Source organism: Quercus robur, chromosome 10, assembly GCF_932294415.1.
Source record: "Quercus robur chromosome 10, dhQueRobu3.1, whole genome shotgun sequence".
Lineage (NCBI taxonomy): Eukaryota > Viridiplantae > Streptophyta > Magnoliopsida > Fagales > Fagaceae > Quercus > Quercus robur.
In genome coordinates this window covers 55,576,579-55,604,517 of record NC_065543.1, presented here as the reverse complement: position 1 = coordinate 55,604,517, position 27,939 = coordinate 55,576,579, and the positions used below count along the sequence as shown (strand labels likewise).

Here is a 27,939-nt window from a genome sequence, read left to right as displayed (position 1 = left end):
TTTCAAAATCCTCCACTTGTAAATTAATTTTAACTTGGACACAGCAAAGAAAGGATCTATCAGAGCCTGATAAGATTACCAGATTTACACTCTTCATGCGTTTAAATGTACGTAACAAAGCCAAATGGTCATATGATACGACCAACCAAGAATTGACCTACGCAAGCAACTAAGCTCAAAATTTACCAAAAATGAAACTGATAACATCAAAACTCCCCCCTTTTCTATCGTTTTAAGTTTCACGTCTGGATCCCCCCCTTCGACGAGGTGCAGCAGTATCTTCCTTCTTCTCCTCCTCTTCTTCATTATCTCCACTGCTTCCTTGATTATTAGATGTGTCAGCAACTTCTGTTTTCTCCTTTTCCACTCTTGCCTGCTCATGAAAAAATAAATGTTTAAACAACTCCTCAAGGATTTCCATAGAAGCTCACTAAGACAGAAAACAAAATGCCAAATAAGAGGAGAGGAGTTCAACTTCAACACTCACCTGCTTCTTCCCACCAAAAATAAGCTTAAAGATTACCGTGAAGACAATCACAACAATCGAGACAAGGATGCCAATTGAGAGATTTGGCTGTTTCTCTCCCTTCTCAATGAGATCCTGCAAAGACAAGCTCCGATTTCAGGGCATATTCCTAAAATCATCCATAAGTGGAGATATTGAGAGGAGAGTCCTATAACTTACATATATCTTAAGCTTGTATGTACTTAAAATCGGAAGATCTGCAATCTTGTATAGGATGTCAAATACTTTCTTCTGCAGGAATTGAATGCAACTTTTGGTCATATATAGAGTACCAATCAATAAAATTAAAAAATTAAAAACCCCAAAAGTAAGACTACCCATCTCATTACCTGGAAGCTTGTAAGACTACTATCTGAACCAGCAGCTAAATCTTCAGCCTTCTGTTTTTCTTTCTCAACCTCAAATTTTGGCTTCCAAGTGGTCTCCCGGTATGACTCAGCAGTCTTCTCATCTTTCGCAATCAACACATTGTCAAACAAAATACCGTCTTGCATTGTCCAAATCTCAATTCCAATAGCAGCAACAGGCTCAAAGTCAGGTCTTTCAAGTTCAAAGTAGGCAGGGTTTGGAATTTCCTGAGGCTTCCAAATGCCCTTGTAGTTGGGGTTATCAATAAATGGGGCAGACCATTTTCCCTTGTATGCTGGATTACTCTTCATGGGCTTCTTCCATTCACCACAACCAGGGGCTGACTCACACTTAGGGTTATCAATCTTGGGAGCCTCAAATTCACCATCCTCTTCATCATCCCAGTCTTCTGGTTTTGCTGCATCAGGATCGTCTATCTCCTCAGGCTCATCATCCAGCCATCCTTCAGGTTTCACAGCTTCCTCATCTTCAATTTCCATGGGTGCATCCTCATCCCAATCGTCTGGCTTTACTGCATTGGGGTCAGGAATTTGCGCTCTCTCATCCCAGTCTTCAGGCTTCTTATCATCTGGATCAGGAATTGTCTTGGCAGGAATGAGTGGAGGCTCAAAATCTTCAGCTGAGAGGAAATTAGCCTTCTTCTTCTCCTCCCCATCGATAAGAATTCGCACGTCATTGTTCGGTTTCAAAATGGCAGTATACACATGAGATAGCTTGTCTGATGGGACAGAGGGCGGAAACTTGAGGTGATGTTCAACATATTCCCCATTCTTGGGATTCTTATGCTTGAAAATGAAGTGAACCTTATTTGTGGCCCCACATTTGTCAGGTCCAAACATGATAGAATAAGGAGACTCGTTGTCAAATTCCTTAGCCTTCCATCCAGCCTCCTGTGGTCGAAGATATTTGAGATAGGCACCACCACATTCGAGCCCATTCTGGAGGCGAGTCTCAAATTGAAGGACAACAGTGCCATCCTTGAGGCTGACAGGGCTATCAAGCTCTTTCACTATTGCATACTTCCTGGCCTTCTCACTCACAAGAAGCCCATAGTCATCATGTCCCTCACTCTTAGAGTGCTTCCACACACCTTGAACCCAAAAATTATATTTAAAAAAAAAAAAAAAAAAAAAAAGTCAAAAATATGTTTGGAATACCCATAATTGCTAATAATATCGTTTGAAATCTCATCACAACAAAATCAACCAAACATAAGTTCACCATCTGAGTTAATAATAAGTAGATAAAAGAAAGAAAAACCAACACAGAGGAATATGAATTTGTCTCAAGGTGCAGGATTTCAACATACTTTTGACACTTAAAAATGGGAAAGCATTAAATCACTAATATGATTTTTTATAAATTTATTTATTTTATAATTCCCAAATTTTCTGAAAAGCTTAAAAAGATAAGAAATCTTAAAAATTTCATGGTTAATTAATATTCTAAGACTCCCCCTTACATGTTGGCCTAGACTAGACTCCTGTTGAGATGGGAGGTAGAGTGGAGACAGGTGTTCGAGCTAATAGGAAATGGTGGTGAATTTAATCACTTAACCAATATTCTAAAAAATAAATAAAATAAAAATATCTTTAAAAAATAATTGTTGTGCTCTGCATACGTACGATTTCTTCTTCTAATGAGTATTGTTTCTACCAGTCAAGGACTAGGAGAAGACTTAACTTAGGCAAGCATCATTTTAAATAAATAAGAACTACAAACACACACGTGCAAATTGATTGATGTTGTTGTTTCTATGGTTGAAATAATAAATGTTGTTAATTGGCGAAGGAAGTAGAAATAGTTATATGGTTTGTATGTAGCTCATGGATACAAAAATTTGATAAAGATAAAAGTAAAGTGCATGAGCAACATTGTAATCTAGATTACTTTAAACAGTGGACAATGTTCAGAGTGATCGTGTTAAATCTAAGCTGATAATAATAAATAAATAAATAAATAAATAAAGGAAATCATGTAAATTGAAAAATGATTGATTCCATTTCTTTTCAACATCAATCAAAGAAGGCATATTTGACTAATTTTTCTACCATCGTTGTAATTGTGATAACTAATAAGGAAGAAGAGGCATTTGATTTGATTAGAAAAAAAGTAAGTAAATACCTTGATATTCTTCTTTATCAGAAACGATCCAACGGCCTTCGAACGAGTCGTCGAATGAGTCGTAAAATATCTAAAATCCAAAAACAAAATATCAGAATCAGAATCAGATAGATCTAATCTAATCTCTAGTCTCGTATAGTCTGTAGTAGACAGTAGACAGACACAAATAGTAAAGAGTATTTACCGTATGATCATCATCAGAAGAAGAAGAAGAAGAAGCGCAGAGCTGATGGAAGGAAGAGCATGCTACGAGAAACAGCACCCCAACAACAAATAGCTGAGTCCCTCTCCCCATACTCTCTCTTTTGTCTCTCTCAAAACAAATCTAAAGCTTTGATATGAGAAAAATGATCTTGTTAGTATTCCTATCCTCGTTGTTGTGATTGTTTTTATACAGAAAAATTGGAATAGAACAGATCTAATTACAAGTTAGATTTCTCATTTTAAAGCAGGCCATTTTAGATCTCTCTCTCTCTCTCTCTCTCTCTACCCACTGCCTTCGCGCTGTTTCGACCAATCAGGTTACACGCCACGTTATATTCACCAATTGAAACTAGCCACGTATGCAAGCCTGCGTAACTATGAGCCTCTTCTCGCAACTCCTACTGGACTTTGACCCATTCGCCTCTTCTTTTTTTGCTGGTCATTTGCCAAAAACAGACACATGGACTTCTCATTCTCAAGGCCCTATCCTTCTTCATCAACGAAACTGGGCCTTTTCTTTTGAATCACCTAACAGTTAACGGGCTTTATATTCACAACCCAAACCCAATAAAAATGGTTAACTAACACAACTTCTTTTTTTTCATAAACAATGACATACTCCATATAATAAAATTGTATACAACAAAATATGTCATATCAACAGTTATTAAAATAAAAAAATTTTAATAAAAGATATTTTGTTCCTAAAAACTAGTAAACATTACTAGTTGCAGCAAAAGTATTAACCAAATAATTGCTAACTACTCATATTCTTCTTAAACATATGATTAAATGATTAATTTTACCGTTTTTTAACATCTTAAACTTTTGCAATAATTGAAAATTTATCAATTCTTCTACTCAATGTTTGTATGATATGTACAAACGGGGGAAATGAAAGGATGGCCTCCATCCATTAAAACCTAAAGCACCAATTTAACAGATGGAGGTAAATGATCAATTTTATCATGAGACTTACCTTTGAAAATATATATAACCAAAAGAACCCAAAAAAAAAAAAAAAATGAAAAAAAAAAAAGTTCGTTGAAATAATAGTAATCATTCAATTCATAAGCAAATTTCTACTGTCCACGATGTAGCCAGAATGAATATGCCAATTTCGTCTGACTAATTGCACATTAGAATACCACAGCATGGCTCATGATTTTGTTCTTCAGCCTCAAAATCAATGATTCCTTCTACTCGTAGATTTTATTTTTGTCTCTCTTAGAAAAATGATAGAGAACTGTCTTCCTGCAACTCCAAGCATTTCAAGCAAATTCTATTGCTTCGGGCAGGGCCTCTTCCCAGACCCCTTTGATCGGATTTCATTTTATCTTCTCTCTCTTAGCCTCAGATTGTGTATAAATAGTTAAATACAAAGCAAGCTGTACAATTCTTTAAGTCTACTAATATAAATTGTTTCTCTCTTCTTGAATTCACCTTATTCTTAATTGTTTTCATTCTCTCTACCTCTTTCTTTTTATTCTGAAACGTTTGAATTTTTCTCAATATTTACTTTAGGAATAAGAAAGGGACCCATTAACCCAATCCTCATTCTTTATCATTTTCTTTCCGTCTCCAATGTATGGAACAATCCTCACTCTCTCTCATTTTCTTTCCGTCTCCAATGTTTTTATATATGGAACAATCCTCACACTCTCATTTTCTTTCCATATCTAATGTGTCAAGTTTTTATCTATAGAGCAATCCTAACTCTTTATCATTTTCTTTTCATTTCCAATGTGTCAAATTTTTATTTTTTCTTTCCATTTCCAATGTGTCAACCTCACTCTTTATCATTTTCTTTCTATTTTCAATGTGTCAAATTTTTATTTGTGAAGCAATCCTCACTCTTTATCCTTTCCTTTCCCTCTCCAATCTCCAATGTGTCAAATTATAGTGTCAAGTTTTTATTTTTAGACTCCCTATTTGTTTGTCTAAAATTCAAACTGTAGAGTCAATTTGGATTCGATTTATCTCCAATGGAGGATTGATTAGATTTATCCATTAGCATGGAGTATGGAACGAGATAATAACCGGAACCATCCATTGAAGTGCATCATCATTAAATTTAGAATGAATTCAGTACATAACATTATTCAAGTTTTAGCTGTTCCATTTTATAACTTTAAAATAAATAAATAAAATAGGTTATTGATCCAATTCAGCACCCAAATATAATTTACAAACTACCAAAGCATTGCCATACGTAATTGGTAATGAAGGTTGCATCGAGAAAAGTTGGTGAGTGTCAGGGTCGACTGTGAAACTGAATATGACCAGCCGGGTATGGATAAGATAAAACGGACAGCTGCACTGCAGTACTGTGAGCAGCATCAGCTAAACGTATCTGTTGAAACCTAATTGGCCTAATTAGAACAATGTTAATAGTACTTCTGTATATCAGTGGATATATACAATATCATAGGAGCAGCAGCCAACAAACCAACACTATTACAATTTACAAGGATTGATTGATAGTGGTATACCCTTCAGTCCCAAGTCGTCGAAGTCGAAGCAGAAATAACTTAAAAACATACAGCTGATTACTACTTTACTGATGGAGAAACCAAAAGATTAATACTAATATAAGTAGTAATTAAATTTAAAGCTGTTTTGGATCAATTCCAACGGACTGAAGAGTCTCAACGCGAGGGCGGTTTGCGTAAATATCTTTACGGATGGTATCATCAGGTATGACATGGTTGAACTCCTGAATGTGAGCCACCTTCCTAAACCATGATTTCTTGGCATACTTCTCGGCCTCATTCACCACACGCTCAGGCTCAACCACCTCAGGAATGGTCTCTCTTCTTTTCTTATTGACCCGCACTGTTGGGTCGTTCACCAGGTGTTGCGTTGCGGTGTAGATCCCCAGACCCATCGACAGCGTTATCATCCCAATGGCCACATACACAGGCACAAAGTCACCCTTCTTCACTGCAACACTCCCATCATGCGCGAAATCTGCAGTTGGAGCAAAAGGCTTGAGTTTTGGTGAAGTTGAGGTCGCATATGTTGCGCGTCCTCCTCCTAAACCACTCACCATCCGTTTCCAAATACTCTGCACACACCAACCTCGTATATATATAGTAAGAATTAAAGAAGCCAAAGACTATAATTAATACTCGAGCAATAAGTAAGGAAAACATACCGTAGACCTGAAAGCCATGCTTGCTCGCTCGCTCGCTCGGTGATACAAAGTATAGAAACACAGCGAATTAGGCTGGCGTATCCTAGACAGTTAGTAGTTAAAACTTTCAGAAACTGATCAAAAGGAGATTCCTAGCTTGCTTCTTGCCGTGATGTTACTGGAACTCACTCTTACTCTTTACTCTTACTGATAAGATCATTATCAGCGGAGATATATTAGGTGAAAATGTTTTTTCTTTTTTTTTTAATTGAAATTAGAAGAGGGTTCTAGAGCCACGTAGCATAATATAGAAGCCAAATGGACACTTGTCACGATATCAAATTGTACACCATCACCGTAGAAGCCTCTTGAAGCAGCACGTCATATCAAGCCTCCAGTGGCGGGGGACCTACTAAGGGCGCAGGGGGCCTTGCCCACCATGTTTATCTCTTTTATATTTAATTCTTTTTTCTTTTTTTTTAACTTAAGAAGACTATTTTAATTTTTCAATTAAAATCAATCCTATAGTTTTATTGTCCTATAATTTAATCATTTCATATCCTCTTTCTTCATATTTTCACATATATACTCTAAAATCATCATTTCAACTAAACTAACATAACATTTCATACTATAGACTATAGTTTATCTTATAGAAATTTTACCAAAATATTCCTTTAATTTTATAGATATTATACGATCGCACAATATTCTTGAATTTTGATGCACTTCTCCATATTAGCCATCATGTTCATAATTCATATCTTCTTCAATTAGGGATTAGGGACGGGAAAATTTATTCACCCCACTTGACTTATCCTACCACTTTTTACCTCACACTAATTTTCAACATCTCTAAGAGCTGACAAGGTGGGATGGGTGTCACTAGCTCTGCCTCTAACATTTATGTAATTCAAATTATTTATATAGATAATTTGTTTTTTTTTTTTTTTTTTTTTAACAAATGTCCAATTACTATCTTCAAAAGATTTTTATTTCTCTTTTTACTCTCACAAATGTTCTATTCCCCTTCTTTTTCATCAGTACCCTCATTAATATTGAAATTATCTCCTTACAGATAACAACATACCTTTAATCCTATTTTAGCATCTCTTGATTTAATATATTGAAAGTTCTCGTTTTTTGGTATCTTTGGACCATTGGGTTTTAATCCCTTCATTTTTATATTTACTTTTCCAATCCGATTTTGGTTGGTGGATTTTGCATTGATAAGTTGTGTTCATTCATGCACACCTGATATTGACAGTGTTAATACATGAATCCCATCCCTACCCCCGGATACTTACACGGCCCAAAAAATAAAGACATTAACGTGAAAGGATGACAAAAATTTGATCACGTTTTTGGACATGCCATCCAAATGCACACATATCTCTTGAGTGATGACAAGTCCGAAAAAATGTAAATACCATTTGAGAATGGCAAGAGACGAGAGAAAATGGGGTTGATTGTGAATGAAGAAGAGCCATTTATGATGAGGACGCTCTTATCCATCTCACAGTGACTACTTCTCAGATCTACACTATGCATATACCTTGAAAATAAAATTAAAATGACCTTCATGACATCTGCCGGTACGTCATAGAAAGAAATTCAATACAGAGGTAGAAAAGCAATCTCGAAAGAACCACTAACAAGAACTTGATACCGCTGCTTCAAAGGTTACATTACTTATTTTTAAATTTATGTTTATATATCTAAAAGGTGGTGGATTCTACATACATTACACAGGTAGTATTCTCCCTTTTTCTTAGTTGGGGGATAGGCATATAAAGTTCTCATGGAACAATATCACAAGTTACTGGTAATCATATTTTGTCTCATTCACAAGTTGGCAAACTCTGGCAGCAACAGCTGCTACTACTCCCAACCCTGAAAGAAACAATAAACTTCAGAGGTCTGATCTCAATTTATTAAGCATCCAGCAGCCTTATTTTTATCGACATAATATTGCTAAGCATGGTTGAAGAAACTTCACTCTAGTTCATATATAATTGATTAACGCATCCATCGATCCTTGTCAGTCAGAGTGCTGCTTTATCAATTATCATTTGTATTCTACATCAATGCAAATGCTTATACCTGATTAACTAGCTTTGCAATTGGCACGCATAGGGAAATCATGGGCTTTGGCAATTAGTCTGCAACCAAAATGTAGAAGAGCCCCATGACTCTTGTGTGCCTTTGGGCATTACTGTAATTAGATTCCAGAATCAGTCTCATATCATTTATCTTGACAGAGCCTGGTTGAGGATAACAAGTGGACATTCCTACGATATAACCAGCCTCATTTCCTGCTTCCTTCCTTTGTCCATAAGTTGGTAATGAAGAATATAAAACCTGCCCATCCTGAAACACCACACAAAAGCACAAGCAAAAGAAGCTGGTACATTATCAAACACCTCATAATACAATGACATAAAATGTTCCACCTAATTTCCACACGTGTGGAACTAAACAATTGAAAGGAAAAATAGAATGATAACTAAACCAGAGCTAGAGGAACCATAAAATTTTGATCAGAAAAAAAAAATGGAGCACATGCAGGTCATGATTAAGTTCATAGCCTAATAAAACATGAGATTTTATCAGGAACCATAAAATATCTTTACAATAGGTTATTCAGTGTAACTAAATTAAAAAAAAAAAAAATCTTGCTTGACATCGAACTATCTAGTTGATGTTTTAAATATATGGAGACATAAAGTACCGAGAGGAAATGAATGCGTGTGAAATACTTTTTCTTGTGAGTCACAATTCCTGATACATCTCCATAGAAGATCATCAAATCAGGTAAGTCATATAATATTCCACAAGAGATTATAACTTGAATACCAGATAACAATGAAAATAGGAAATGTTGCACTCATCTTGTTACAAACAGAAAAGGTATGTGTTGAATCACCTCTCCATAAAAAGTGGAACCAATACCCCCGAATGTTGATGGGCCATACTGTAGATGACATAGCCACCAGTTGGCAGACTGACGCTGGTCCTTTTGATGTCAGTACACCCATTATCAGCCATACCAGATGCACTACAATACTCAACTTCATACTCAACCTGTACCAAAGAAATTCTATTGAGTATAATAGAAAGAGTATTGAATTAACAAAAAATACTACAAATGCAACAGAATATGGATTCGTCAAATGAAATTTCAATAACACTTCTTGTTTTTTGAAACTTATACATCAAGATTTACTAGATTGTTACTTGTTTTTTGAAACTTATTTCACTTCAAGATTTACTTGATTACTACTCAAATGACTGGCTGACCATCACAAAGATGAACCCATTACTTGAAAACTAAAGTTTCTTGAGGCAAGCAAATTAGCTTTTAAACAGGATCAAAGGTGAGATGTTCAAAGACAGAAGGCTCGCTAAGATGCAGCTATAAGTAAAATTTACTCATAAAAGAGAGAAGGAAAGCTCAAATAGACAGGACATACACACCTATTCCATTAACATACATTATTAAAATAATAAATAAAAATATTAATGTGTAACTTTCTAAACTCTGGAAACCAAGTTGCAATGAACACATATTTCACAAACCAAAAATGTAATTAGCCAATTTTTATCTAATTTCTATTTTCATATCTCTTGGTCGAGAGTGTGTGTGTGTGTGTGTGAGAGAGAGAGAGAGAGATCACTAATTACGAATACTTTTTATATTGATGTATTACTGTAGTTTAATATAATTGTAGAGAAGTTCACTTACGTGGCATTTGTGTTCTGAATTTTGTCCTGTTGAATTGTCCAACCTTTTCCAAGTATCAGTGACATCAAATATATAAATCTTGATGGGCACAATAAATTCATCCCAATCAATCCACTTCACCATATATCTCAGGTAAAGGTTTCTCTGTCACCCTCAGAGACTTCTCTCACTCTGCATTGTGTATGATCATAGCAACATAATAAACCTCCTATTATATAGTCTAGCCTCAAGGGCCAGCCATATTCATCCCATGACACATTAAATAGATCACACCTGCATTCAGTGCATCCCAACTTATCTTCCACTCCCCAAGTATCAATTGCATGGACATTAAGAAACCACCTCTCCTCATACCCAGCAGGAATATCTATAGGATTACTGAATTTAATTGGAAAACTTAACTTACAGTAGCTGACTACCTAAAGAATAGTACCCATTGCCTATTTGTACACCAGGGAAGGAAAAGCCCCACAGCTGAATGTCCAGTAATTGCATTTTCCATGTTGGTTTGGCTTGAGGCTAGCATACCAAACGGATGTCGGTTTGGCTAGAAGATAGCATATCAAATTGAATCCGCTGGTGCCTTCCTTATCAATAAATGTTGTACACACACACTATGTGACATGCTAACATACTTCAAACTGATGTTTTCCAATTCCATCTAAGACAGAATATATCACATTACTCTGAGGATGCAAGCTATCCCCTGCAATGAATTCATGGGTATTTCCATTCAACTTAATAAAGCTACAACCAGCGTTCTTCTTGACCCTCTTAGCACTCATTGACCTCCTAATCTGAACCACATCATCCCATAGCTCTGCATTGGCATAAACGTTAGCCATGACTGAATATACCCCGCCATCTTCAGGCTTCAATTCCATCACATGCTCAGCTGCTTTCTTTGCAATCTCAACATCTCCATAGATCCTACATCCTCCCAGCAACCCACCCCACACAAACACATCACCCGCCATTGGCATACTCTTTATCATTTCCATTGCTTCCCCAATAAAACCAGAGCGTCCGAGCAAATCAGCCATGCACCCATAGTGTTTGAGTTCTCGAGGGACCCCATAGACAGATTCCATCTCATTAAAAAGCTTCTGGGCTTCATGGACTAGACCTGCATGGCTACACCCAACCAAGACTCCTAAGAAGCTCACACCGTCCGGTTTAACTCCAGCTTCTATCATTCCAGAGAAGTAGTGCAACAATAGCTGGCCGTGCCCATGCATTGCAAGCCCAACAAGCATGGCATTCCATGTAAACAAATTCTTATACGGGCTAGACTCAAAAATCTCCCCGGCAGTTTCCATACAGCCACACTTAGCATACAAATCCACCAACCCAGTGGACAAGAAGGAATCTATAGGAATCCTATTTTGTTTGATGTAGCTATGAATGGTCTTGCCATGTTCCAATTCCCCCAACTGAGCACAAGCAGAAAGAGCAGAAACCAATGCAATATTATCAGGCTTGAAATCTAAAGCCAGCATGTGGTTGAAGAGATCAATGGCCTCTTTGCATCGGTTCATCTGGGCACACCCAGTTATAATGGTGCCCCATGACACGGTATCTCTTACAGGCATTTCGTCAAACAGCCGATGTGCTTGTGAAATTTCACCAGCCTTGACAAAGCCATCAATCATTGCATTGTAAGAAACAACGTCCCTGTAAGAGCTCTCATTGAACACCCGGTATGCATCATCAATGCGGTCGGATACTGAGTAAACGTGAATGAGGGAATTCAGGACAAACAAATTGGCAGCGAAGCCAAACTTGAAAGCTTGGGAGTGAAGGGTTTTGGCAGTGGGAAAGGCATGAAGTTGAACGCAAGCCTTGAGAGTAAATGGGAAGGTGTGAAAGTCAGGAGGTATAGAGAAGCGACGCATGCGAGCAAAGAGGAGCAGAGCTGAGAGAGGGGAAGAGAGGAGGGTGTGAGCTCTAATGATGTTGTTGTAGCAGAAGGTAGATGGGTTTGGAATGGAATAAAAGATTGAGAGTGCATAACTCAATAAGCTTATAGAGTTGTTGTTGGACTTGGGGTTGAGAATAATGGTGAAGGTGTGGAGGATGTTACTTAAAATGGGACTAGTTGGATGGAGAAAGAGGAGGCCGGTGGCGATGGTGTGGGCGTGAATTTGGTGGAGCTGTTTCATGCTTTTGCAAAATTGCATTGCTTTCTTCTTTCTTCTAATGATTATGATTATTATTATTATTTTCTCAAGGTGCCAGAAGTTGGGAGAAGAACTTATAATTAGACTGTCATATAGCAGTGGGTTCTAGTTAGTTTAGTTGGTAAAGTCTTTGATAGTTGTATAAGAGATTTGGGGTTCAATCTTCACCTATACCAAAAATTGATTGATATCTTAGTCTAATGATATAGAGTTATTATCAACAATCTATACCATAAGTTAAAACTCTCAAAAAAAACCCAATTATTTTTATGGACTAAGCATTGTATAACTAACGACTAAGGAATGGTCAAAACTTTCAAAGGAAAAGTAGATTGTGGACGTACCTCATCTCCTAGCACTCCCACTAATAATTGGATTAGTGGAGTGCCCGTGACCTCATAGATTCTCTTAAGCATTTTAAATAGGGCAATTCCATTTTTTTTGCCACTAATAAATAATTGGATTAGTGCCCTCGGACGGTGCAAAATGATTGTACCTTGTCCTGTGCTAATAAAAAAGTTGAGTGCAATTCCATTTTTTATTTCCATAACTGCTTTAACCAACTTTCCAATATTTTATTATTTTCAGTCATTTATGTTGGAGGAACCACCACCTGTTCTTTTCCCTCTTTGGGATTTTTATGATTTTTTTTTAATCTATATGGAGTGACTAGGCTATATCTCTCCCTCTTTTAAATAGAGTACTGTTCTAATTTGTGTAAAGAAAGGGAATAATGATATTCTTAATGGAAGATAAAACACTAAACACTTACCTAATAAGAGAATAATGCTTAAGGGGGAACATTTGAAGTGTGATCTTCTCCTCTGATCTGTTTTCTTTCTTTTCCTTTTTGTTATTTTAAGTTTGAAAATCAAAATGCTGTCACTGAAGACTCTTGGCAGGGAGGCCTATATATATATTTGAAATAACAGATACAATAACCATCTCTTTCTCACCCTCTTTCTGAACTCTTGAGCTCTGTGGCACACAGGATGTGTTCAAAGAAGAAGAAGAAGAAGAAGAAAAAGAAGATAGTGATCATGATGATAATGGTACCCTCTTCAACCTCTAGTTGGGTGTGAGGGGGGAAAGGGCAAGTCATTGAGGCAAAGGGAAGGCAAAGCCTTTCTTCTAGGTTTGTTATTTCACTGGCCAAATTGCATCTCTACCAGTAGTTACCTATGCCAGGCCGTCTTTAATGTACACCATATATAGTTTTGTTAATGCTATCGTATGCAGTTTCTTTCTGCTACCTCGTATTTCAAACTTCAAACCCCCACAAGAAACCTTGTTTCACATAAAGTAGGCAGAATTAGAAAAATCATTTATAGTAAATAAGGGTTTTAAAAAAAAAAAAAATTTAGCCCATGCAGTTGCTGGTGCATCTCAACGCCTGTTTGTATTTATAATTATCAATAAATGTGTTTGTATCCATAGGTGCAAGCGTGTATGTGTTATTAGACCTACATACACCAGCCGTAGACAGTTCCTCAGAAGGAAGTTCAGTTGCAATTTTGTCTACGCAACCGACATAGATACATATGCAAGCATTAAAATCATGTACTCAAAACAGAAATACTTCACTCGACTAAAAATTCAAGAACAATTTGAGTGTATTTTATAGGAATTTTCAGCGAATTAAGGGAGCCAATCATTCAACAATCACACCATCACATATGTTAGATATACAGAGCACACATTTAAAACTTCTTACTTGCCAACTATTTGTGCTCAAACAGATGGATCTATCCTCCCAATAAATGCAATATATGTTTCACTCAAAGTGAAAGGTCAATGTCTACTTATCACTCTCAATCATTTTAAATGTAAGTAACCAATAAGCAATTTAGTGAATAAAAGATATGTTGCCAACCTGCAAGTCTACCAATAAAATTTTTTAGGAAAACAAAAAAAATTTGATTCTTATGCCTAACTATAAATACATGCAAACATTTTTTTTTTTTTTGGATAGATATGCAAACATAAAACTCCCATGCCAACTCAAAAGAATCATTTTGACTCCTAGGAATTAGGATAGATTAGGCACTTATAAAGCCGTTATCTACTCATTTCCTTCCTCAACGTATTTAGAAGGGGGGGATCTATATTGGATCCATCCATAGGTGTCCTCCTATATTGATAAGGTGGAAATTGGGTGATAGCTTTATAAATGTCCAAGCTACCTTTGTAGTCAAAATACTCTTTTGACAGGGAGCTTATGGCTTACACCTATATGGTCTTCATCTACTCTTATTCCTTAAATTACTTAGCAAAACTAAATAATAATAATAATTAAAAAAAGAGGAAATTTCATGAAGTTACAGTTGTAGAAGCATAGAAAAGGAATGAGAAGTAAGATATTGATCACCTTGCAGCCAGACATCAAAATGCTCCCCAAAATTTGGTTTAGATAAGCATGGGAAACCAAAAAAAAAAAAAAAAAACCTTTCTGAAAACAGCCGCAGAAGCATAGAAAAAGAACGAGTAGGATATATCTTTCACCTTGCAGTCAGACTTCAAAATGTTCCTCAACAGTTAATTCAGATAAGCATGGGAAAAAACTATCTGAATACAAAATTATGTGCCCTGTACACTGACAGGGATTACAATATATAATATAGCTCAAATGATCATATGACCTACCTGATTAATTATCCTATTCTTTTTTATCTTCATCATCAACAGCACCACCATTTCCTACTCTGGAATAAGCTTAGTTACCATTTGGGCAAAACTGCAGCACTACCTAATCAAGATCTAGTCTATTCTTCATTGTTTCATAAACCAAATAGGTAATGCTTGCTGCTGGCACAACTTTGAGGAGATTCGGAAAGAGTCCTTTGTAGAAACCTCTATAACCTTCATGCTGAAGGGTTCTCCAAAATACATCAGACATTCCCTTATAAGCAGCAGCAGCATTAGAACGTTGAGCTTGCATTCTGAAAGGCAATATTATACTAACCTCAATAAGGAGTGCACATTAAAATAAAGCATCACTTGTTCAGATGAGCCAAAGGAAAAGTAGAAAAGATAATGATAAATAAAAATTATTTGAACCCAAGAAAGAAGAATGAATTCCACACATAAATATTGTACCTTGTTCGAATAACCTGCAAGGGGTAAACACATGTTGCTCCAAGTGCTCCTGAAATTGTCCCACAACCTAGTTGCACAAGAGGGCCAGGTTCTGTAGGACAGTTCAAAGTTTTTAGAAATTCTCGGTTTATCTATATGCAGAGGTAAAAAGATTACAATGCTTAAGAGAAGAAAATGACAAACTTGAAACCAGAAAATTAACATAGAGGGCCCATACCTGTATCTTGAAGAATATATGTCTTTGACATATCTTTCAAGGTCTCATAGGCAGCAAGTTCAATGCCAGCATAAGGGATTATCCCCAAAAGTGATGGTACAAGACCTTTGTAAAAGGCTCGAGGTCCCTCCTGAACCCATATATCTTTTGTCAGTTTCCCAAGCTTAGGAACCTTCCCACCTTCACATTCACAAGTTTGTAAGCGAGTTTTCACAAGGTCCAATGGATAGATAGCAGATTGTGCAACCGCACCTGCGATACCACCAGCCAAAAGTCTTCCAGAAGCACCAATATCACCTTTGTCTTTCCCTCTACCATCTCCAATGACATTCTTTAAAGTTTCATAAGCATAAAACTTGATGGCACTTTCTGGTGTTACCTTCACAACATTCAAGCCATTACCTCGGAAAAACCCCAAGAAACCTCCCTCCTTCCATATCTTCATTATAGCTGGGACAATAGAAGCACGTGTTGTCTGAACTTGTAAAACCACCTTCAGGCGATCAAGAGGAGCAGTTGCAGTACGAGAAGTGGCCCCTGCTATTCCTCCTGCAATAAAATATTTGCCTCGATGAACATGCTTACTGATGCCCTCAGGAATGACAGCCTGTTCTCCTATGTCTACAAGGCATACCCTTTCCCAATGCTGATATATATTTTCAATAGTAGCTTCATGTGGATAGAGTAGAAGAAAATCTCTCCACTCTTCAAAAGTGATAATTCCATTATTGTCCTTATCAACGTGCTCCACAAAACGTGCAAGTTCTTCATCATCAATCTCAATTCCTGGAAAACAGAAACTGCCGGGGCTTATAAGATAAAAACAAATGATATACTCCAAATTACAGGCTTGAGGAAAAGCAGCCATAGTAACCAGGAAAAAGAATCAAACAAGAAATCATATCAATTGCATCACTACAAAAATTTCAACACCAATTAGTTAAGGCACACATAAAGTTTATAAAGAGAGTTCAAATAACATATGATGAAACAATAGCTTCCAATGTACCAAGCGAATGCAAAGTTTGGGATGGTACAAGTATAAAATTACAAGAAAACCACCATGGGGAACAGGGTACCGCTAAATCCACATATTCACATTGTCCCATCAATTCAACTCAAGCTTATGTAGTAAAAAATCCATAGTAATCCTAGCAATAGCATCATCCTTTCCTAATTACATAATTTCAATTTGCCAGCCAATCCTATTTAAGGTGATCTCGTCCACCAGTCCAACCATTTTTTCCCTACTTTTACTTGTATCCTATGAAATCCAAGTTAGTATAATATCTTTTGGTCAGCATTTAATTGTCATCACACTTACCTTATTATATGTGTTGGTTGTACATGGTACCTTGGGGGGCTTGTGTACATTATTACAAATCTTCCTCATTCCTAATCGAAGACTTGAGCATGCATATTGACAAGTTGTTGTAATTGATCTCAAAGGAAAATAATAATAATAATAAAAAAGGGTAAGAGTAAGAGTACCAGCCTTAAGAAGCGCATCCAAGAGCTCTTCGGGAAGAATGCAGCCACTGTGTTTGACATCAATGGCCTGAAAGATGCGATAGAGCTCGAGCTCCTTATCGTCCATGTAGCGACGGAATTCATGGTAATCAACCCTGCCGTCTCTGTTGGCGTCACAAACCTTGAAGAGATCCTTGGCGTACTTGTAGTGTGAGGGTATTTGGAGAGCCGAGAGTCCAGCCTCGATCTGGGGATAGTCCAAGTATCCCAGGTTGGCAGCATCGAAGAAATCAAACAGAGCTCGGATTCTGAGATCCCTCTCGTCCTTGGTCTCCTGCAATGCCAGAAGCACATGATCCATGGAAATGGGTCCACCTTTCTTCTTCTTGTTCTTGCTGTTGGGGTTGGGATTGGGGTTGGGATTCAGATTAGGACGCCGTTGGTTTTGGTTTTGGTTTTGAGTGTCAGTTCTTGTGGTTGTGGGCTTTGCTGCGTCCATCTGATCTGAGTCGATGTTCGTTTTCCCAAAAACCACTCCGATAATTCTTATCAGACTTTAAATTATGACTAATACTACTACCACTATCACTACCACTAGTAGTAGTCAAATTGAAACGGCCTTTCTATTGTAATGGAAAGGCCATTTGATTCTGAATCTGAAACTGATTGTGATTGTGATTGTGTCTGATTGTAATTGTAATTGTGATTGTGATCTATTGAGGAAGACTAACAAATACAAAGTCAATATACCAGACTCGAAATGAGAATACAACTAATTTCTAAGAAAGGAAAAACGAGGTAAGTAACTTGGTTTTCTTTTCTTTTCTTTTCTTTTTTTTAATGAATATGACGACACACGGTCATAGAGAAGAGAATGCAGTTCAGACAAAACTCACATATGTACAAATCAAATCAATGCGGCAATTTCGGTGGCCCAGCTCGTTTGCCGGCTTGGCCTTGGGAAGGGAAAGGGACGATTTGGTTTGGGTTGAGGGGTCGTGTGTGTGGCCTTTTTTACACTTTTAGTTTAGGGATACCTCCAATCTCTCTGAATATTTTTCAGCATCATTACTTTACTTCATATTGGATTTGAATATTCCTCATTTCTCTGCTGCCTGCCTGCCCTTTTAGTCTTATCCTTTCTGATTTTTTGGCCTTTTTCTTTTCTTTCCTTTTCTGATTTTTTTTATTGGTTATTAATTAGGCAATTTTGCCCCGCCAGCTTCGTCCGCTCCTTTCCACTTCGTCCTAAGCAAGTTTTTTCCACTCTGCAAAGGAGGTGGGGCGGAGATAGGACGAGATTTTAGACCAACACTATGGGAGGGGGCAGGGGTGGGTTTAGACTTTTTAGACTCACTCTGCTCCTCCACATCCCCACCCTGTCTCATCTCGCGTTAATAAGGGTTAAATTGTAAATTTTTTTATACACTAAAACCCTACTATTTAAACAAACATATTATCAACTTATTTTATTATACTCATCAACATGGCTCTCTGCCTCTTTTTTCTCTCTAACAAAGTTGAAAATAAAGTACTACTTTAACGTTTTCTTGTCCTTATTAGAAGCAGATTTATACAATATTAAATTATTGATTCCATTTAACGTCTTTCTCATAATAGATTTGATCATGAACATAACAGCATGTTTTCTATTTTTATGAGATACATGTGTGTAGGTTTGTGTTTGTGTCCTTGTGTGCCAGACTGCCAGTGCCGCTGTTAATTGTAATTCTTGACTTCTTTCTCAGCATAATAATCTCATGTTATTTGAAGATCTTTCTTAGCATAATAGCATGTTATTTGTAGTTCTTTCTATCATGAACAAATTGGAACAAAGCACTCGGGACGAAGCAATCTAAGTAGCTGAGTGAGTGCAATAGCAGTTTTTAAAATTCCACTTAAACAATTTTAAGTTATAGCCAATTCCTCACATGGTCTTAAACCATGAGAGTTTGGCAGGTGACCTTCCCTTGCTTTAGGAAGGTCTATATATATATATATAACTTCCATATTAGTTTCTAGAAATAGATAAAGATGTTATAAAAAAAAAGTTTGGATTATTTTGTTATGTGTCATACTATAAGATTTTTGTTTTGTTGTGATATTGTTTTATTAAATACTTAGATAATATTATTCAATTTTTGCTAAAAATTAGTTTAATTTGATGGGATAAATTTATTTGTAATTTCAAATATATTTTTATTAATGAAACAGATAATTTTATTTCTTAAAATTTGTAATAGTTGTGGAGCAAATTAATAAGAAGTAGAGTTTTACGGAGTGAGACGGGACTTCGTAGGATCTTGAGAGGTGGGGATAGGGCAAGAAAACTTTTCCCGTTATGCGGGGTAGGGCAAGGATGGGGCAAAACAAAATCATGCGAGGCGAGGGCAAAGACCCCATCTTTTGACCCCACCCCACCTCATTGCCATCCCTAATAATTAAGTATGCTAATTTATTACAGTTACTTGTTTTAGAATACTAGTATACCCTTGGCATGATAGTCATTTCACAAGAATAAGTTCTTGTGGAGTGGGGTGGGCAAGGTCCGCGCTATGGTCACACCCAATTTCACTATTCATTGACTTACCATCCATAGTTGCACACATTAGCATATAACCACCCACAACTGCATACATCAACATTGTGCAATTAGGTGGTGCAATCCCTAAAATTATAAATACAATAATGTTTTACTTTTTTCTCTTACTTAAATAGTGAGTCTCACTACAAATTTAATTAATGAGATCCACTATTATGTGAAATATGGAAATATAACATTATTATACTCTTAAACTATTGTATAATTACTTTCAATTGTAATACATAATTTGGGATTGTTAACAGGTATGCCTAATGCACATTTTAAAAAATATATAATTTTTAATTATGAGTTGCAAAACAATTTTTAATAAAATAGTTTTTGGTCCAACTACATGTATTTGTTCCTTTTTGAAATTGAGAAATAAGGTAACTTTGATATTGTATTGCTAACCTAAGCCTTAAAAGATTGAGTTGATTTCATGTTTAATGAATGTTGATTTTTGTATGGGGCAATGTCTATTACACACTACCACATTGCACACAAAGCACACATAATTAGGCTTTTGAATTGAAAAAATGTCCTAAAGTCACGATTTTAATTCAAAACACAAGATTTCAGTTCAAAACTTTTTGAATTGAAATTGTGACATTTTAATTCAAATAATAATGTGTATGGTGAGTGCAATGGTAAATATGTCTTAAAGTCACAATTTTAATTCAAAACACAAGATTTCAGTTCAAAACCTTTTGAACTAAAATTGTGACATTTTAATTCAAATAATAATGTGTGTACAGTGAGTGCAATAATAATTTCAATTGTTAGAGAAAAAAAGGAATGGTGAATTTTAATGACTGAAGTCAAGTTTAGCTTGGGATTTGGTAAGAGTGTGGCATTTTAGAATTTAGAGGGATATAAATGAAATTGTGAGGTCAAGGTTGGTATGTCGAAAGATGTAAAAACATATACAAACACCACTTAAGCCAATGACTTGTGGCCTAACTATATTATATAAACCATTTACTATTGTCATTTTTATTAAATGTATGACTTCACTCACAAGTGTATCCTAACATTGATGATTGCCATGGCATCTCAATTTTAGACAAACAAATAAATTTCTTCAAATGTCCCAAAAACTTGAGGAGTTTATATTTCTAGAGAAAAATGCACTTGATACTACCAGCCCTTAAACTCCTAATACATGAATCCCATACCTACATGGTTCCAAAGATAAAGACATTAATGTCAATGGATAACAAATTGATCACGTTTTTCGACATGCCATTCAAAGGCTCGCATATCTGTAAGTGTTTGTTTGGATTGAGGGAGGAAGGAGAGGGAGCAAAGGGAAACAGAGTAAAATTGGCCAAAAATTAGCCAAGTTGGCTGAAAATTAGGCTAATTTCTGGCCAACTCTACTTTATTACTCTTTCCTTCCTCTCAAACCAAAACAGACCACAAGTGGTGACTAGTCCAACAAATATAAATATAATTTGAGAATGGCCAGAGATATGAGAGAATGGGGTTGATCATGAATGACGAAGAGCCATTTATGATGAGGACGCTCTTATCCATCTCACAATGACTGCTTTCCAGATCTCCACTATGCATATACCTTGAAAATAAAATAAAAAAGACCTTCATGACATCAGCAGTTATATCATAGAAAGCAAATCCAATAGAGAGAGAAGAGCAATCACGTAAGAAGAACTAGACCACAAGTGGTGACTGGTCCAACAAATATAAATATAATTTGAGAATGGCCAGAGATAAGAGAGAATGGGGTTGATCATGAATGACGAAGAGCCATTTATGATGAGGACGCTCTTATCCATCTCACAATGACTGCTTTCCAGATCTCCACTATACATATACCTTGAAAATAAAATAAAAAAGACCTTTATGACATCAGCAGTTATATCATAGAAAGCAAATCCAATACAGAGAGAGAAAAGCAATCACGTAAGAAGAACAAGAAGAAGAAAAACCCATAACAAGAACTTGAAACCACTACTTCAAAAAGTTACAATACTTATTGTAAAATTTATTTTTATATATCTAAAAGGTGGTAGATTCTACATATATTATACAAGTAGTACTCTCCCTCTCTCTTAGTGGGGACTAGGCACATAAAGTATTCATGGAATAACATCACAAGTGACTGGTAACCATATTTTGTATCATTCTAAAGTTGGCAAGCACTAGCAGCAACAGCTATTGCTACTCACAACCCTGAAAGAACCAATAAACTTTTGAGGCCTGATCTCAATTCATAAGAATCCAGCAGCCTTATTTCTATTGACATAATATTGCTAACCATTTTTGAAGAAAACTTCACTATAGGTGAAATATAATTGATCAACGCATCCATTGATCCTTGTCAATCAGACAGCAGCGTTATTTATTATCTTTTGCATTCTACATCAATGCAAATGCTTATACCTTATTAACTTGCTTTGCAATTGGAACTCGTAGGGAAAGCCTAGGCTTTGGCAATTGGTCTGCAACCAAAATGTAGAAGAGCCCCATGACTCCTGTGTGCCTTTGGGCGCTACTGTAATTAGATTCCAGAATCAGAGTCTCCCCAACATTTATCTTCACAGAGCCTGGTTGAGGATAACAAGTGGACATTCCTACAATATAACCAGCCTCATTTCCTGCTTCCTTCCCTTGTCCATAAGTTGGTATTGAAGAACATAAAACCCTTCCATCCTGAAACTCCACACAAAAGCATGAGCAAAAGAAGAAACTCCACAAAAAAGCATGAGCAAAAGAAGGTGTTACATGATTAAACTCCTCAAAATATGACAAAAATTTTCACAGATGTGTGGTACTAGATGATTGAAAGGAAAGATAGAATCAAATAACTAATCCAGAGCTATAGGAACAATAAAATTTTGAAACCCAAAAAAAAAAAAAAAAAAAAGGGATATAGAGCACATGCAGATCACGATGAAGTTCATAGCCTAATACAACATGAGATTTTGTTGTGATTTTTTTTTTTTTTTGATAAGTAACGAAAGAAATTTTATTAGAAAAAAAAAAAACCAACCAAATACACTGTAAGTGTACTATAGTGGCACAAACTTGTCGTGAATTATAAAATATCTTCACAATAGTTTATTCAGTGTAACTAAATTAAAAAGATTCTAGCTACACATCCAACTATCTAGTTGGTCATAAATATATGGAGACAAAGTATGGAAAAAATATGAACGCGTGTGAACTACTTTTGCTTGTGATAGTGACAATTCCTGATACATCTCCATAGAAGATCATCAAATCGGGTAAGTATTATGATATTCCACAAGAGATCAACTGATATATCAGGTAACAAAGAAAATCAGAAATGTGTCACTCATATCACTACAAAACAGATAAGGTAAGTGTTGAATCACCTCTCCATAAAGAGTTGAACCGATACCCCCCGAATGTTGATGGGCCACACCGTAGATGATATAACCACCGATTGGCATAAGGAGGCTTATCCTTTTGGAGTCAGTGCACCTAATATCAGTCATACCAGATGTACTACAAGGCTCAATGTTATACTCAACCTGTCCCAAAGAAATTCTATTGTCATTAAGAAAGAGTATTGAATTAACAAAAAATACTAAGAATGCAACAGAGTACCGATCTGTTGAATGAAATTTCAATTTTGTACCAGTTCTTGGTTTTTGAAACTTACACTTCAAGATTTACTAGATTGTTACATGTTTTTTGAAACTTATTTCACTTCAAGATTTATTAGATTGTCACAACTTAAATGAAGCAAGCAAATCATTAAGGGTGAGATATTAAAAAACAGAAAGCTCACTAAGATGCAGCTATAAGAAAATTTTACTCATAAAAGAGAGGAGGAAAGCTCAGGTTCACTGGATATAGACACCTATTCCATTAACTTACATTATTAAAATAAAAAATAAAAAAATAGTTTGTAATTTTCTAAACTCTGGAAATAAGTTGCAATGAACATATATTTTACGAATCTAAAGTGTAATATAGCCAATTTTAATCAAATTTATACTTTTATATCTCTTGTTCAGAAGTGTGTGTGTGTGTTTGAGAGAGGGAGATCAGTAATTACAAATACTGTTTATATCACAATATTAGGAGAGTATAATATAATTGTAGAGAAGTTCACTTACATGGCATTCATGTTCTGAATTTTGCCCTGTTGAATTGTCCAATCGTTTCCAAGTATCAGTGACATCAAATATATAAATCTTGACAGGCACAATAAATTCATCCCAATCAATCCACTTCACCGTATATCTCAGGTAAAGGTTTCTCTTAGCACTCTCAGAGTCATCTCTCAATCTGCATTGTGTGTGGTCATAACAACATCCTAAGCCTCCTATATAGTCTGGTCTCAAGGGTCGGCCATATTCATCCTTTGAAACATTATATAGATCACACCTGCATTCAGTGCATCCCAACTTATCTTCCACTCCCCGAGTATCAATTGCATGGACATTAAGAAGCCACCCCTCCTCATACCCAGCAGGAATATCAGCAGGATTACCAACCTCTATTCCATAAGGATCTGGAACATCTGAGTTTGTTCCTCGGGTTTCAGATCCAAGGCCATAATACTGGCCAAGAGAATTATTCTGGCATATACCACTGTTCCTCACGAAAATATGATCAGGTTTCTTATTTTTTTGGCGGTCATCGTGCTCAGGATTTGTTGCATTTAGACATTGATAATATCTTGCAATGACCCAGTGGTGGAGATAAGTTTCGTGAAGAGGGACAGGATGCCCTGCTTCATCAACTACTTCAGCATTGAAACCCTTGATAGCAATATGACCTCTTGGGAAGTCAATATTGGAGTAATATTCGTTCACCACTGATCCTTGATCCAGCACAAACTTGGGGGATAGGAAAACTGCAGATTTTATCTCAGGATGTCTATATTTCTGGAAAGCATGTGAGCAAGTTATGCTTAATGCCAGTAATAGTATTGTTAATGGAACTCGAAAAAAGTGAAGCATTTTTTTCTGCCAAAAACAAACTCTGTCATAAAATAAAACCAAACATTCTCAGATAATAATCTCAACAATCATCTCTAAAATAACAAGTGAAACCCACATACAAAGTAAATAAATAAGATTAAACAATATTAGGTAAGGTAAGCAATACGCAAAAAGAGAGCATGAAGGACTTAAACAACTTGTTTGTCTCAGAATTGGCAATATCAGTCAAGATTAAAATTATCATTTGAAATTGTGTCCTTACAGTCCGTTAATAGCCATGTTAGGGGAAACTAACAAAAAGAAGGAAATCACAAAAAAAGGTACGGCCGAAATTGTGTATAATATGTTAGACTTGTATAATGAACCCAAAGCGAGTGCAACAAGTCTAGCTCAACCCAACTAAGAAGGACATCAGTGATAATACCAAAGCATGTGTATACATGGATAAAATCAGGAACAAAGCGCAAGACAACTCCAAGAATAGTTTGTTAGTTAGTCACTAGTTGTTGTACAATTAATTAGTTGGTTAAAGAGACAATCCTAGCTTTTGTTGATGCAAAATCCTCAATTTCCTTTCTAAGCTCTCTTCCTAATCACCCTTTCTTCTTCTTCTTTTGGAGGATGACTACCTCAAATCATTTCCAGTACACTTTCCTATCCTACAAGATGGTTGACCGCACAACGGCACAAGGCTATAGAGAAACAACTAAAATTGATAAAAATATAAATGGGCAATTAGCAAATTAAATGAATCTTGATGTTGATGCCCAAATTACATGTGGTTTATTTTGAATACCCAAAAAAAAAAAAAAAAAAATGGTAATCATTCACAGAGGAAAGCGAGCGAACATTTGATATACTCTGTACGAGGAAGGGGCATGAAAACATCCCTCGGGTGTAACTATTTTGACTCTAAATACCAAACAGACAGGCACGAAGTTTAAAATGATCCATCGATCCCCGGTTAACCAATAAGGTGATTTATTGAACAGAGTTGGATTGGCGTACCATGTTTCTTTGATAATAATAAAAAATAGTGAAAGAAAGAGAGGGGAAAGAGCGTACCCAATAAAAGAAAAGGAACCAGCCAATTCCAAAGTATTTCAGATTACAGAGAACCACGGAGGAGTTCGACGGATTTGAAAGACTTAAAAATAAAATATACATAGTGTGTGGACAGAGCCCTTTGGAGCCAACAAAAGGAAAGTACTCTCGTTTTGGATGGAAATGATGAGGCCACTGCTTACGCCATCATTCCATGTCACCGTAGTATTATTTACTTTGGTCCAAATTTCTTAACATCCAAGTTTAGGAAAACGACATAGTCAAGGCCTAAGCTATAACATATTAGAATATTACTATTATATGTCAATTTTTTTTTTCTTTAAAAAATGCATTATATTCAACTTTCATCAATAACGTTTCTAACTTTTTCATCTTCTTTTTATTTTTTTTAACCTTTTTCTAAATGAAAAATTGGATTTTTTGTGTGAACTCGCTAACCCGCATCCCATGACACTAACAATAGTGTATTACCACAAGTACCACTCAAGTAACAATGGAGCGTATTACTACTATTATAATGAGAGCTTCTTACCACTAAATAGGACTGTAAATAAATCAAGCTATTTATGAACAACTCAAACTCGATTCGGGAAGAGGCTTTATTTATATTTATTTGTTTAAAAAACAAACCAAGTTCAAGCCTTAGGTTTAGGCTTGATTACTAAATAAGCCAAACTCGAACATAATAGTCAAATTGAAACGGCATTTTTATTGTAATGGAAATGCCATTTGATTTTGATTTTGATTCTGAAACTGATTGTGATCTATTGAGGAGGACTAACAAATACAAAGACAATTACCAAAAAATCAAAATGAGAAAACAACTAATTTCTTTGAAGGAAAAAACGAGGTTGGTAAATTTGGTTTTTTTTTTTTTTAAATGAATATGACACATAATAGTCATAGAGGAAGAGAATGCACTTTAGACAAAACTCACAATATATATATATCCACCCTTGTCTATGTGGCAATTTCGGTGGCCCAGCTCTTTTGCCGACTTGGGAAAGGAAAAGGGACAATTTGGTTTAAGTTGTTGAGAAGTCATGTGTGTGGCCTTTTTTAGATTTTAGTTTAGGGAAACCTCAAATCTCAGGTACAGTAATTTTTTCCTAAATAAATATTTTATTACTCAACCCGAAACAAGGGAGGAAAAAAAAAAAAAAAAAGAACTAGGCCAAATTTCATCGCTAGCCTGCAAAATAGAAGAAAGTAGATTTGAGATGAGAATCAGCCCAATCAAGCTTACAAGAGCAGCCCATTGGGCCAAAATATGAGCAATGACATTGCCCTCCCTACAAACAAAGGAAAATTTTACTTTGGTGAAAAGCTTTACAAAATACAAATATCATCACATAAAATTTTATTACTCCAATGGAGATCAACATATGCATTACGAAGTGGCTCAATGACATTCCAATCATCTCCCTCTAGTATAATATTCTCATAGCCTTTACTAGCAGCAAGTTTAATGGAATTCCATGTTGTTCTAGCTTCCCTCACCAAAGGACTGCTGGGAACAAACTGGTCAAACCATGCTTGCAATGTATTGCCCATTGAATCTCTGCTTACAAATGCTATTGTGGTTTTTTCCTCCCTTATTGTAGCATCAAAGTTCGGTTTAATCCAATTGGATGGAGGCGGAGACCAAAACGCATCTTTATTTAGCCTCATGAGTTAATCACTCCAAGCCCGCTTGTGTTCTTGATAAACTCTTGGGATCTGCCTAGCAAGCTCCGTTGGATTAATTTTAGTCCCTTCAACGTTTCAAGTCAAAATCACTACTTTATTCACATTACGTTACACACTAACTTTTCTATGTGTCTCTGTGCTCTCTATTTCTACCATCTCAATTCTCAATTAAATCCTTGTTTATCTATTTTTATCAACATCTATAGTCTAGAGTCTAGACTAGAGAAGGGGTATATATTGGATTGAGTATTCCTCATTTCTCTGCTGCCCTGCCCTTTAGCCTTTTCTTTTTTGATTTTTCTGCCTTTTCTTTTCCTTTCTTTTCTGATTTTTTTTTATAGGTTATTAATTACGTACGCTAAAGTAACATTTTTAGAATATTAGTGTATCTTTAGTGTAATGATTACTCCACAAGTATAAGTTTTTAAGAAGTGTGGTGGATAAGGGTTAGGGTTCAAGTCTTCAGAGGGAGTTTCACACACCCACAGTTGCACACATCAGCATATTGCGCAATTAGGAGTGCAATTGGTTGTGTCCCTAAAATTATAAATACAAAGTGTTTTACTTTCTCCTTTCACATAAATAGTGAGTCAC

The 27,939-nt window shown here is 36.0% G+C and overlaps 6 protein-coding genes across 11 annotated transcripts in view; all 6 read right to left on the bottom strand.

The window, feature by feature from the left end:
- Positions 1-3,440, bottom strand: LOC126703692 (calnexin homolog). Its single transcript, XM_050402744.1, has 6 exons — positions 3,204-3,440; positions 3,020-3,089; positions 856-1,985; positions 686-757; positions 488-601; positions 1-373 (listed from the first exon to the last, which is right to left on the bottom strand). The coding sequence occupies exons 1-6, from the start codon at positions 3,312-3,314 to the stop codon at positions 233-235; spliced, it is 1,638 nt and encodes a 545-aa protein (XP_050258701.1). The 5' UTR covers positions 3,315-3,440; the 3' UTR covers positions 1-232.
- A 2,159-nt stretch (positions 3,441-5,599) lies between these two features.
- LOC126703193 (uncharacterized) lies at positions 5,600-6,618 on the bottom strand. Its single transcript, XM_050402144.1, has 2 exons — positions 6,381-6,618; positions 5,600-6,290 (listed from the first exon to the last, which is right to left on the bottom strand). The coding sequence occupies exons 1-2, from the start codon at positions 6,396-6,398 to the stop codon at positions 5,832-5,834; spliced, it is 477 nt and encodes a 158-aa protein (XP_050258101.1). The 5' UTR covers positions 6,399-6,618; the 3' UTR covers positions 5,600-5,831.
- Positions 6,619-8,012: 1,394 nt separating this feature from the next.
- On the bottom strand, positions 8,013-12,324 carry LOC126702515 (pentatricopeptide repeat-containing protein At5g61800). Its single transcript, XM_050401232.1, has 4 exons — positions 10,105-12,324; positions 9,286-9,443; positions 8,463-8,729; positions 8,013-8,252 (listed from the first exon to the last, which is right to left on the bottom strand). Exon 1 carries the CDS (start codon positions 12,282-12,284, stop codon positions 10,731-10,733), a length of 1,554 nt encoding a protein of 517 aa, XP_050257189.1. The 5' UTR covers positions 12,285-12,324; the 3' UTR covers positions 8,013-8,252; positions 8,463-8,729; positions 9,286-9,443; positions 10,105-10,730.
- Positions 8,517-10,227, bottom strand: LOC126704382 (uncharacterized). The gene is made up of 4 exons (XM_050403364.1): positions 10,105-10,227; positions 9,335-9,443; positions 9,091-9,206; positions 8,517-8,729 (listed from the first exon to the last, which is right to left on the bottom strand). The coding sequence occupies exons 1-4, from the start codon at positions 10,225-10,227 to the stop codon at positions 8,517-8,519; spliced, it is 561 nt and encodes a 186-aa protein (XP_050259321.1).
- A 2,426-nt stretch (positions 12,325-14,750) lies between the features above and the next one.
- On the bottom strand, positions 14,751-18,144 carry LOC126702666 (calcium-dependent mitochondrial ATP-magnesium/phosphate carrier protein 2-like). The gene is made up of 4 exons (XM_050401475.1): positions 17,089-18,144; positions 15,598-16,383; positions 15,381-15,471; positions 14,751-15,223 (listed from the first exon to the last, which is right to left on the bottom strand). The coding sequence occupies exons 1-4, from the start codon at positions 17,564-17,566 to the stop codon at positions 15,031-15,033; spliced, it is 1,548 nt and encodes a 515-aa protein (XP_050257432.1). The 5' UTR covers positions 17,567-18,144; the 3' UTR covers positions 14,751-15,030.
- Positions 18,145-20,727: 2,583 nt separating this feature from the next.
- LOC126701485 (uncharacterized) overlaps positions 20,728-27,939 on the bottom strand; it is a 32,314-nt gene continuing 25,102 nt past the window's right edge. For 2 of the 6 annotated variants that reach the window (XM_050399605.1, XM_050399607.1), the window contains exons 2-5: positions 23,761-24,631; positions 23,011-23,169; positions 22,055-22,324; positions 20,728-21,227 (exon numbers count right to left, since the gene is read on the bottom strand). In XM_050399605.1, the coding sequence (XP_050255562.1) occupies positions 21,216-21,227; positions 22,055-22,324; positions 23,011-23,169; positions 23,761-24,609 (1,290 nt within the window). In that variant the 5' untranslated portion in view covers positions 24,610-24,631 and the 3' untranslated portion in view covers positions 20,728-21,215. Of the gene's footprint in view, positions 21,228-22,054; positions 22,325-23,010; positions 23,170-23,760; positions 24,632-25,440; positions 25,607-25,656; positions 25,812-27,939 lie in introns of those variants that run through there. The other 4 variants (XM_050399604.1, XM_050399606.1, XM_050399609.1 and 1 more) reach the window with 4 other exon arrangements.

Coding starts and splice junctions, on each gene's coding strand:
- LOC126702515 (XM_050401232.1), bottom strand. CDS start 12,284: ATGCAATTTTGCAAAAGCATGAAACAGCTCCACCAAATTCACGCCCAC.
- LOC126703692 (XM_050402744.1), bottom strand. CDS start 3,314: ATGGGGAGAGGGACTCAGCTATTTGTTGTTGGGGTGCTGTTTCTCGTA. Junction 3,090..3,203: donor CTTCTGATGATGATCATACG/GTAAATACTCTT, acceptor TTTGGATTTTAG/ATATTTTACGACTCATTCGA. Junction 602..685: donor CATACAAGCTTAAGATATAT/GTAAGTTATAGG, acceptor TTGTCTTTGCAG/GATCTCATTGAGAAGGGAGA.
- LOC126702666 (XM_050401475.1), bottom strand. CDS start 17,566: ATGGACGCAGCAAAGCCCACAACCACAAGAACTGACACTCAAAACCAA. Junction 16,384..17,088: donor GGATGCGCTTCTTAAGGCTG/GTACTCTTACTC, acceptor TCTGTTTTCCAG/GAATTGAGATTGATGATGAA. Junction 15,472..15,597: donor ATATATTCTTCAAGATACAG/GTATGGGCCCTC, acceptor ACTGTCCTACAG/AACCTGGCCCTCTTGTGCAA.
- LOC126704382 (XM_050403364.1), bottom strand. CDS start 10,227: ATGGTGAAGTGGATTGATTGGGATGAATTTATTGTGCCCATCAAGATT. Junction 9,444..10,104: donor ATTCAGAACACAAATGCCAC/GTAAGTGAACTT, acceptor TCTTTGGTACAG/GTTGAGTATGAAGTTGAGTA. Junction 9,207..9,334: donor TGGTGGCTATGTCATCTACA/GTATGGCCCATC, acceptor CTGGTATTCAAG/TTATAATCTCTTGTGGAATA.